Raw genomic sequence first — 12260 nt, forward strand, 5'->3', positions numbered from 1 at the left:
AAAAAAAAAAAAAAAATAGTGTTTTCAAGATACTCATGTAGTGAAGTTTACTCTTTTTGCTTTAGTAATTTTGTTTTAAAACTTATGCATTGTTTTAAATAAAGTAATCTTAGTATTCTAGTTAGGAATCTGCAATTTCTGTACTTGAGCAACATTGAATATAAATAAAAATCTGGCTAGATATGTGTTTAAAATGAATATGGTTGAGCTGAAATGTTAGGATTAGTTTGTGTATTTGGCAATGGAATACCATGAATGTAATATTTGGGGGAGGTTAATATGTCAGAGAAGTGAATGATTAAAGAGGGTGATTGGAAGCAGGGAAAACAAGTTATTTTAAGAAGTCCACATTGGCACTGAGTAAAAATGTAATTCAAAGAATGAATAAAATTTAGTAACAGTGTAGAGAAAAAAGGAGAAGTTCGATGATAACAGTTCTACTACTGTTGTCTCTATATATGAGCAACTTGGTGCTTGTTGGATTATCTATAAATATGGTTCCATCATAAATACAATTCAAACATTTTCAAGTATTCAGTGATTCTACTTAAACCTTTAAATTGTTAAAAATGAGTGAATACTTTTTTCTTTTGACGTATGTTTATTGAGTATGTAATACATGCATTTATGAATTCAAATAACTCACAATTTAGAATCATATACATTCATAAACAGTATCTTTTAACATAATATTATGAGATCAGTGAAAACAAAGCAGCAAAGTTTATTTTCCTAGGAAGTATGTGGCAGACTTCACTGAAGAGGTGACATTTGAACTGAGCCTTAAAGATGATTAGAATTTCCTTCAGTAGAGCAAATCAAGGGAATTCAGTAATTTTATCCACTTCTTCCGTTACAGAATCAGTCCATGCTTTGTAGATATTTACTGAAGACTACAGACATTTAATCAGTGTCTGTTTTGTGTAAGGCACTACCAGATGTTAAGAAACAAATTATTGTTATGCACACATAATATTTATACATAAAGCTACAAATTTAAGAAGTTTGTCATAGAGATGCTGTTGCATATTTGTTTAGATTGATATAAATTTTATGACACTAAACTAAGTATACACCAATTAGCTATTACATGGCAAAAATCATTGGTCAGTGTTTTGTTAACTGTTATTCACACATAATATTTATACATAAAGCTACAAATTGAAGTTTATCTTATAGATACTGTTACATATTTGTTTAGATTGATATAAATTCCATTGCACAACACAAAGGAGCTGTTACATGGCAAAATTCATTAGTCAGTGTTTTCTTATTGGCCTTGTATGTAGTCCTAATTTGATTACATTATTGTGCCTATTTATTTTACTTGTCACTATTGTTTCTATTTTTTATGTTTGTCAAACAGTTGGCAGTAAATCTGAACTAAAATTTTTTCAGATAGATTGTTTTGATAGATCTTTTTATTTCTTTTCTTTCCTTCCCTTCCCTCCCCTCCCCTCTGCTTCCAAAGAGAACCACAGAAATTTCTTATCCTTTAGGGTCAAAAAACAAGTACTCAAATTTTTTGTTAAATGCCACAGGTTACTTTCTTTCCTGAAAATCGACAAGGCAAATTTTATTTAATTTTAATCAAAAGAGATGTTTTGGCCAGGCCAGGTGGCTCATGCTTGTAATCACAGCACTTTGGGAGGCCAAAGCGGGCGTATCACAGGCCATACAACTCCTGGCCTGGCCAACATGGAGAAACCCCATCTCTACTGAAAACACAAAAATTAGCTGGGCATGGTGGCGTGCGCCTATAATCTCAGCTACTCGGGTGGCTGAGGGGTGAGAATTGCTTGAACCCAGGAGCGGAGGTCACAGTGAGCAGAGGTCGCACGACTGCACTGCAATCTGGGGGACAGAGTGAAACTCCGTTAAAAAAAAAATAGATGTTTCTAAGTGAGATCACTAAATCAGGGGTTTAGGTAAGTAGTAGTCTTCAGTGGTAAGATTTTAAAATTAACATGTCTCAGCCAACTAGAAGGAACTTTTTTATCTCAATTGAAATTTCTTGCTATGGTGGATTTTATATAATTTAAATCTTGTATTTTGTTCTTTCTTTTCAAATTTTAGAGTGTTTTAAAATACACCCCTGGTAATAGACATATGTCATCAGATTATAAGTTTGATAACCAGTACTGACATACTAAGTGTCTGTAGTTCCTGTATGTATTAGGCCTAAATCAATGAATTAGAAACATTCCATTTTTTTAAAGTGCTATTTCAGATTGTTTTATTTATATGTGTGATAAATTTGTTTTGCAAGAGTTTTGTCATACCCATATCATACTAGTTTTTTTTAATGAAAAGTTAGCTGCTTATAAGGATTCATAAAATCTGTATATTAGTTGATTTCCTAGAAAAAATACAACCTGTCTTTAGCATGTTGTATTTGGAGGACGGCTTGGCCTTCAATTGTTTGCATAGACTTGTCATACATGTTTAACTAGTTTTCTTTTATTTAAAAAATGTTCAGCCTACTATATTTATAAAGCTTTATATTTAATGTTCTCATTAGCCTGTGTATTAAAACACCAAACATAAAGCCTTCTAAGGAGGTATTGCAAGTTTTTAAAATCCTCATCTCTAGCTGAAAAGTGTTGCTAAGAAAAGCTCAGTAATGTGCTGTTTTATATTAACAGGAAACAGAACAGCAGTAGTGGTTTGAATACCCTGCAAACAGGAAGTTTGACACATGCATAGCTCTTAGCTTCTGTGTAAGAAGTTGTGAGCTCCTTCTGGAAACATTTGCAGTTACATTAAGTAAAGTGCACATGAATGGCAGCTTATAGAGAACCACCTTGTAACCAGTATACAGGTACAACTACAGCTCTTCAGAAATTGGAAGGTTTTGCTAACCGGTTATTTCATAGACACTCTAAAGGTACTGCACATGATCAGAAAACAGCTCTGGAAAATGACAGCCTTCATTTCTCTGAACATACTGCCTTATGGGACAGATCAAGTAAGTTTTGTTTTTTAAATGATACATTATAACTAGCAACTAAAATGGTAATTGGAGTTTTACAATCAAATGTAAAGAACCCTCTTTTGTTTGTCGTTTTCTGATTTTCACAAGGACATTTTGCAAGATGAAGTTGAGAGAGTTCCATAAAAACTTGATTATAAGTTGAGCTGAATCATTCAGCTTTCATCATTATGTGGTTTTATTTTTGACTATTTAAGTTCAATATCAGTGACAAAGTTTTCTATAAAATTCTTACATCATTTCTAATGTACTTTTTTTTTGTTGTTCTTACATTAAAATGAAATAAGTTTTAGAAACAACCATCTGTTTACTTCTTAAAATGTCTTGTATTTATAAGCTTTAAACTTTGAAAGGGGCAACAAGACTCTTGAATTTATAATTACATTTCTATTGTGTTTCCTATGCTTTTATTTTTAAATGTATGTGTGAAAGTTATTTCAGTTTTACAAACAGGAATTTCTAAAATAAAACTATAATTATTCTATCTAAATTCTTACACTTATAACATTTATGGATATCAAAAACTTTATATTTTATGCTATTTATATATATGACTCAAATGCAGGGAAAACTTGGTTGTGCATGAATCACATTCTTTCTAGGCATGTTAAAATGTTTGGACTTACAACTTTGCTAAAATGGTGCTGTGGAACCATTTTTGGTGCCATACACTCTAAAAGATAAATTGCACATACAAACAATACTAGTGCCGCCATTCTACATCTCACCTGGGACCCTCCTCAAGGTATTTCTGTGACTCCAATTAGAGGAACAATAGAATTACCCTTGAAACTTTTGCCCTCTTTTGTGTGTTTGTTTGATCATCAAATAGCACTAGGGTTTGACTCTGTTTATGTATTTGGTAGCAGTTAAGGAAGAAAACTCAGTTTAACAACAACAGCAAAATCAAGAATGGCTTACAGAATTTACTCCTAGGTTTATACAGCACCTTGACAGTGTTATAGAAGCTTATTTGAATTAATTTTTTACTGAATCAGAAATTTTTTTACATTCTTCAAACTATTTTTGGGAAATTGAGGAAAACATACATTTCTGCCTTTTTTCCACTTAAAAGGTTTTGGGTTATTTATAGTCTTTACTGTATAGCAAGTTGATAGATGAGGAATATGAATATATATCTTCAAGTTAATGAACTGTTGAATATTGAAATAGTGGTATATTATTAAACTTTACTATGTAACAAAAGCTTGTTAATTGTTGTCCTTTCCCTATTCTTTTAAATTGCAATCTCCTAAATCCTTTTGGAAATTATTTTTATGCTTTTCAAATATCTTTTAATTTAAAGTTAAATGAGGAATGAAGACAATTTAATTAATTTCTGTTTCATTAATACGTGCTCCTCATATACTGGGTGTTTAGTAAAAGTGTCTCAAATAAATGAATGTTAGGGGTTTTTAATAATTAAAAGTTATGTTTGAACTGGACTTTCACCACTTTTTAAATGTATGGGGCCTGTGATGCTTTCTAAAACATATTTTAAAATCTAGTTATGAAAAATAGTATCATGAGCCATGATTTCTATGGGATAAACTTCTGTTTTTTTGTTTTTTTGTGTGAAGTCAAAACAAATAGGATCATTGTACACAAATAAAATTAGGAACAAACCACGTAGTGCTGCAGATAATATGCATGATGTAAGAAACCACGTAGTGCTGCAAATAATATGGATGATTCAGTTTAAAGAGTAACTGAATGTTCATTAATTAAGTATTCCTCTACTTGACTTTCCTTTTTATATCCCCAAATACCATAATAGAGATAATAATTTTATATGTAAGGATGAGTATGGTAGCATAAAGCTATAATTTCCTATTATGAAATGTGTTGTCGTAGAGGAGAAAACACTGATAGAGCTGAAATAGAGGAATCCGATCATTTCAGAATTCCAAGGTTTATTTTGGTGGTGAAAACACAATTTTTATTTATTTGATGAATGAGTTATAGAAGGAGTTCTGACTGTACAAAGTTATATATGAACCACATTCTTCAAAGCTACTTAAAGCAGTTTACTTGCATGACTTGTTTGACAAGGGAATGTAATATCTCTTGATGATAAACACTGAATATGTTTGTTCCTAAAGTGTTTTTATAATGAAATAAACTAAGCATAGAAACTACATCAATTTACAAAAAAATTCATAAACCATTATATAAAGATCAGTTACCAATTTAGGAGACATGAAATGCAACAAGCTTTAATCCAAGTTTCTTTCTTGTCCAGTGACATTATATATAGGAAGAAACACAGAACAAAAGTCACATAGTGGTCTCCAGATGTTTCATCTTTTGCTATTAAACTAAGTAACAGAAATTCCTGTTTGATTAAATAAATATATAAGAGCTAATTGCATGCACATATAAATACATGAAGTACAAAGAAAAGCATGGAGGAATTCTGCTTTTTGTTCCAACTCAGAATGAATGAAAGCATTGACATGCATTAAGTTGTCTTTCTAACAAATTTATTATGGTTAGCTTTTTAATCTTCCTTCGATCATAAATGTGTAGAGTTATACAATGCTGACTTAATGAAGGTCTAACTGCAGTATTGTAAGAAGCAAATAGGTCAATACCATCAAATACTTTTTCTTTCTCTTTTCCTATGTGAATTGACAGGCTATTTCTCTTGTAAAACAAATCCATATGAGTAAATCTTAGATTTAAATATGATATTAAACACATGAGCAATTTTGATTATGGATGTCCTCAAGCAAAATTATAAAGTGATTACAGTAGACCACTTTAGTCAGTTTTACCTTTGCAGATTTTATACAGTCTCTCAGTTTACCTCCTTATTTGTTAGCCCATTGAATCTGTATCATTTTAACTTCTCAGCTAAAAGACTTTCCACCTTGTCTTTTTATCAGCTTTTTCCACTTGAAACTATTCCATAAGCTTCTTGATAATAGTCAATTTCTACTCATTTCGTAAAACTCTTTTGAGTATTTACTATATCATAGTAAGTAAGCAAGGTTCTAGGAAAAATAAGATCTAGTTCTTACCCTCATAAAGAAGAGTAGGAAAAGCAAACATAATATAATATTCAAGGCATAATGAAATAGTTGCTTTAAAATGTCTAAGCTTACTGTGCAAGCTAAGTGTAAGAAAAAAGTTACTAAAGAGAAAATGGGGGCCTTCAAAAATATTAAAGAAGTAATAGAATTTTGAGACCTAGAGAAGAAGGTTATTTTAAGAAAATAACATACACAAATATGTGAAAATATGAACATTTAGAACTTACTTAAAAGGTTTAGTAAGATATAGTCTAGAAAATTAGTTTCTGGATTTAATATTTAAAAGTTTTCTATTAGACATCCAGAATGTTGTACTATGCAAAATTAGTGGGCAGCCAATGCAGTTTTTTAAAGCAGAAAATAATATAATGCAACATTTGTTAAAAGAGCCTAAAGATTTTAACTAGCATAATACAGGATAAGTTAACTTACTTTACTACAGGGAAATGTGTATAGCTACTGTACATCTTCCGTTTTTGCTGGGCATTTAATTAGAATTAATGCTTTTAACATGACAGTCAACATGGCAATGAATAGTCAGATAATGGATTCCTTTTACAACAGTGCTTGTTCAAGATGCTGCTTCTGTCTGGAATTCTCTTTCTTCACGTCTACCAGTGGTGAGATTTGCCCATACTTGAGGCGTCCTCTCAGGTATCATCTCTGTAACAAAACCACCAATGCATCCTATTCATCTATCCTTCATCCTTATTAGAGTCTATACTCTTCCTTATGTTCTTGTATCATCTTATACTTAACTTTTATTGTAGTTTATTTATAGTATTTAAAATGTATTACTATTAATCCTTATGTATCTATCTCTTATATTTGATTTTGAACTCCTTGAAGGCAAACAACTTGTCAGTTTATTTCAGTATTACTAGCATAATTTTCAATAAATCTTGAATTATTTGTTAAATTAACATTAAACATCACTGCAGTATTACAGAAATGAGCTTCTTACTAATTTGTTCTATTGTGATCTTTGCAATTTATTTTAAAAGCCCGTGGCCATTAATCAAAAGCAGTGAAGTGCTGACCTGGCTCTAGTAAATACCAATTTTCAGTGTTACCTATGTATTTTATCATAATTTTAATAAAATATAAATAACAAGCAGACTTTATACTAAAACTAAAGTAGTTGGAATATTAAATGATGTTGAAATCAGGAAATGATTCCATGGGCCATATAGCAATGCAAGTACTATATCAACTGTACTAACATAACAAGAAGCTTTTACTTGCCTGTGCTTTGCAAAAATAGCCATATGACAGAGTTAGAAGAGAGCTTGCTACTCAAAGTGTGGTCCGTGTCCAGCATTATTAGCATCTCCTGGTAGCTTGTTAGGAGGAAGAATCCCAGGTCCCACCTAGACCTACTTAGTCAGAATCAGCATTTTAAAAAGATTTCTGGCTGATTTATATGCACATTAAGGTGTGAGAAGCACTTTTTCCCTAATAACATTTTCATATGATTTCCAAATGTATATCTTCACTGGAGAAAATTTTGAAACTATAGGAAAAAAACAAAAAAAACGGTAAAAAAAAAAAAAAAAAAATTCTGCCAAAAGGTAATGACTGTTATCATTTTTGTATATATACTCTATTTTGTGTATAGACACACAAATTTCTACCAGCTCCATTTTTTTTTTTTTTAAACAGAGTCTTACTGTGTCACCCAGGCTGGAGTGCAATGGTGGGATCTCGACTCACTGCAGCCTCTGCCTTCAGGCTCAAGCGATCCTCCCACCTCAGTCTCTCGAGTAGCTGGGACTACAGGCACGTGCCACCATACCTGGCTAACTTTTTGTATTTTTGGTAGAGACGGGGTTTCACCATGTTGCCCAGGCTGATCTTGAACTCCTGAGCTCAAGTGATCTGCCTGCCTTGGCCTCCCAAAGTGCTGGGAATACAGGCCTGAGCCACCGCACCCAACCCAGCTCCAAAATTTGGCTCTTTCAATACATAGTGTTTGGTAACATTTTTCATTTTTCTTTACAAAGAGTTGTTCTACAATACTATTTTATATTAAATCATAAGTATATACCATAATTTATTTAACCAATCATTAGCCATCTAGGCTGTTTTTAATGTTTTGTGATTACATTAAAAAATGCCATGATAAACATCTTTATAACTAAATCTTTGTACATATTTAGGATTATTTTTATATTTTATAGGATTAATTTGAAGAAGTTATGACCATTTTAAGGCTTTTGCATTAAATTAATCCAATTCCAGGTAAACCTGCATATCCTTTTGGAGTTAATTACTATAGTAATTATTTTTTCATAGATTATAGCACTTGAGAATGCATGAAAATAATTATATAGCTACTATCCTTAATTATATTTTTAAAAACAAATTTAAGGCCGGATGTGGTGGCTCATGCCTGTAATCCCAGCACTTTGGGAGGCTGAGGTGGGCAGATCACTTGAGGTCAGGAGATCAGCAACAGCCTGGCCAACATGGTGAAACCCTGTCTCTACTAAAAATGCAAAAATTAGCCAGGGGTGGTGGTGCACACCTGTAATCCCAGCTACTTAGGAGACTGAGGCAGGAGAATCACTAGAACCCAGGAAGCAGAGGTTGCAGTGGAGCAAGATCGCACCACTGCACTCCAGCCTGGGTGACAGAGTGAGACTCCATCTCAAAAATAAAATAAAATAAAATAAAATAAAATAAAATAATGAAAACACATTTAACATTGTAAAATTTATTCTCAAAAACAATGTATTGATATTTAAAAAAATTAAAAATATAATGGCCCATTATACTTCCTTCTGTTACAACTACCAGGGTCATGGTAAGAACATTATGTTTGTCCCCTCCAAATCTCATGTTGAAATGTGATCCCCAGTAATGGAGGCGGGGCCTAATGGGAGGTGTTTGGGTCATGGGGGAGGATTCCTCATGAATGGCTTGGTGTCCTCCCAATGGGTAATGAGCTGATTCTTGCTTTATTAATTCATGCAATAACTGGTTGTTTTTTAAAACAAACATGGCACCTCCCCCTCTGTCTTGCTCCCTCTCTTGGCCTGTGACACGCCTGCTCCCTCTTTGCCTTCTGCCATCATTGAAAGCTTCCTGAGGCCCTCATCAGAAGCAGATATTGGCAGTATGCTTCTTCTACAGTCTGCAGAACCATGAGCCAAAATAAATCTCTATAAATTATTCTGCCTCAGGTATTTCTTTATAGTAATGCCAAAATAGATCAGTCGATAACAAAAATCTGAATGTGGAAAATATGAATTTCAGAATTTAGCTCCATTCTTTGTAAGTTGACACTGGAAAGATTTATTTCTTCCTCCCTCCCCCTCAGCTTTATTAAGGTATACTTGACAAATAAAATTGCTTATATTTATAATGTACAATATGATGATTCAATATAAGTATACATTGTGAAATGACTAAAACAAATGAATATCCACCTCACATAGTTACTTTTTCATGGCAAAAAATTCAAGATTGAATCTCTTAGCAATTTTCATGTATAGTCATACCTCAGAGATACAGCAGGTCCAATTCCAGACCACCACAATACAGCTAAAGTCACAGTAAAGCAAGTCACACACACTTTTTGGTTTCCCAGTGCATTTAAATTATGTTTATAGTCTATTCAGTGTGCAATAACATTATATCTTTTTAAAAGTACATATCTTAATTTGAAATTACTTTATTGCTGAAAAAATGCTAAAGATCATCTCAGCTTTCAGCGATTCCTAATTTTTTTGCTGGCAGAGGGTCTTGCCTTGATGTTTGGCTGCTGATTGATCAAGGTATTGGTCGCTGAAGGTTGGGATGGCAGTGGCAATTTCTTAAAATAAGACAACAATGAAGTGACACACTTGACTGACTCTTCTTTTCATAAAATATTTATCTGTAGCATGTGATGTTTTTGGTAGCATTTTGCCCACAGTAGAACTTCTTTTAAAATTGGGGTCAGTTCTCTCAAACTATGTTACTGCTTTACCAATGAAGTTGATATAATATTCTAAATTCTCAGGTGTCATTTCAGTAATCTTCACAGCATCTTTACTAGAAATAGATTCCATTTCAAGAAACTACTTTCTTTGCTCATCTGCAAGAAGCAACTCCTCACCTGTTACAGTTTTATCATGAGATTGCAGCATTGCAATCACATCTCCAGGCTCCACTTTTAATTCTAGTTATCTTATAATTGTTACCACATCTGCAGTGACTTTCTCCACTGAAATTTTAAACCACTCAAACTCATCTATGAGAGTTGGAAACAACTTCTTCCAAACTCCTGTTAAGGTTGATATTCTCACCTCCTCCCATAAATCACAATGTTCTTAATGGCATCTGGAATGGTGACTCCTTTTCAGGTTTTCAATTTACTTTGCCCAGATCCATCAGAGAAATCACTATCTGTGACACCTATAGCCTTATAAAATATATTTCTTAAATAGTAAGACCTGAAAGTCACAATTACTTCTTGATCCATGGCTGCAGAATGGTTATTGTGTTATCGGGCATGAAAACAACTTTCATCTCCTTGTACATCTCCATCAGAGCTCTTGGGTGATCAGGTGCATTGTCAGTTAGCACTAATATTTTAAAAGGAATCTTTTTCTGAGTGGTTCCCAATGGTGGGCTTAAAATAGTAAACCATGCTGCAAACAGATATGCTGTCATCTAGCCTTTCACATTCCATTTATAGAGTACAGGTATAGTAGATTTAGCATATTTCTTGAGGGCACTAAGAGTTTCTGAATGGTAAATGAATATTGGCTTCAATTTGAAGTCACCAGATGTATTAGCCCCTAGCCAGTGGCAGCCTGTCCTTTGAAGCTTTGATGCCAGGCATTGCCTTCTCTCTAGATAGGAAAGTTCTAGATGGTATCTTCTTCCAATAGAACACTGTTAAGTCTGCATTGAAAATCTGTTGTTTAGTCTAGCCACCTTCATCAATTATTTTAACTAGATCTTGTGGATAACCTGGTGCAGCATCTCCATTAGCACTTGCTGCTTCACCTTGTACTTTTATGTTATAGAAAGGGCTTCTTTCCTTTAAACCTCATGAAGCAACCTCTGCTAGCTTCAGACTTCTGCAACTTTCTCACCACTCTTAGCCTTTATAGAATTGAAGAGCATCAAGACCTTGTTCTTAATTAGGCTTTGGCTTAAGGAAATACTTACTGGTTTAATCTTTCCAGACCACACAACTTTCTCTAAATCAACAATAAGGCTGTTTTGCCTTCTTATCATTAGTGTTTTCACTGGAGCAGCACTTTTAGTTTCCTTCAAGAACTTTTTTCTTTTGCATTCTTAGCTTGGCTGTTTGGTGCAAGAGGCCTAGCCTTTGGCCTGTCTCAGCTTTCAACATACCATCCTTACTAAGCTTAATCATTTCTAGCTTTTGATTTGAAGTGAGAGATGTGCAATTCTTCCTTTCATCTGAACACTAAGAGACCATTGTAAGGTTATTAATCGGCGTAATTTCAGTATTGCTGTGTCTCAGGGAATAGGAGGGCCCAAGGAGAGGGAGAGAAATGGGGGACCAGCTGGTGAGTGGAGCGACTTCAGAGCACACACAACCCTTTTCAATTAAGTTCACCATTTTGTATGGGTGCAGTTTGTGGTGCCCTAAAACAGTTAAAATAGTAACATCTGAACACAGATTACCATAACAGATATAATAATAATGAAAAAGGAAATCTTGTGAGAATTATTAAAATGTGACACACAGACATGAAGTGAGAACATGCTGTAAGAAAAGTGGCACCAATAAATTTGCCTGACACAAGGTTGCCCCAATCCTCAATTTGTAAAAAGTGCAATATCTGCTGAGTGCAATAAAGCAACACGCAATAAAATGAGGGGTGTGCCTGCATTAATGCATTATTATTAACCGCAGTTACAATGCTATATGATGAATCTCCAGGACTTATTCATTATGTCCAACTGAAATTTTGTACCCTTTAGCCAACATCTCCTAAATCTTCCTTCCCTGAACCCTCCCATCCTTCAGCCCCTGACAACCAGCTTTCTATTCTCCACTTCTGTGATTTTGATGTTTTTAGATTCCACTTGTGTGAGATTACTCAGTATTTGTCTTTCTGTGTCTGCCTTATTTCACTTAATATAATGTCCTCCAGGTTCATTCGTGTTATGACAAATGAAAGAATTTCCTTCTTTCTTGAGGTTGATAGTGTATTCCACTGCGTAGAATGCCATACGTGGATGCCATATCTTGTGAATAATGCTGT

The 12260-nt window shown here is 33.6% G+C and overlaps 1 protein-coding gene across 2 annotated transcripts in view; it reads left to right on the plus strand.

Annotated features, from left to right (window-relative positions):
- Window positions 1-12260, plus strand: part of PRKACB (protein kinase cAMP-activated catalytic subunit beta) — a 172409-nt gene that overhangs the window by 77539 nt on the left and 82610 nt on the right. The window contains exon 1 of one of the 2 annotated variants that reach the window (XM_017869098.1): window positions 2656-2968. The exons of the other annotated variant lie outside the window; for it this stretch is intronic. Coding sequence (XP_017724587.1) covers window positions 2782-2968 — 187 coding nt within the window. The 5' untranslated portion in view covers window positions 2656-2781. Of the gene's footprint in view, window positions 1-2655; window positions 2969-12260 lie in introns of those variants that run through there. 2 annotated transcript variants of the gene reach the window in all.

The sequence above is a fragment of the Rhinopithecus bieti genome, unplaced genomic scaffold, assembly GCF_001698545.2.
Source record: "Rhinopithecus bieti isolate Rb0 unplaced genomic scaffold, ASM169854v2 scaffold_4600, whole genome shotgun sequence".
NCBI lineage: Eukaryota > Metazoa > Chordata > Mammalia > Primates > Cercopithecidae > Rhinopithecus > Rhinopithecus bieti.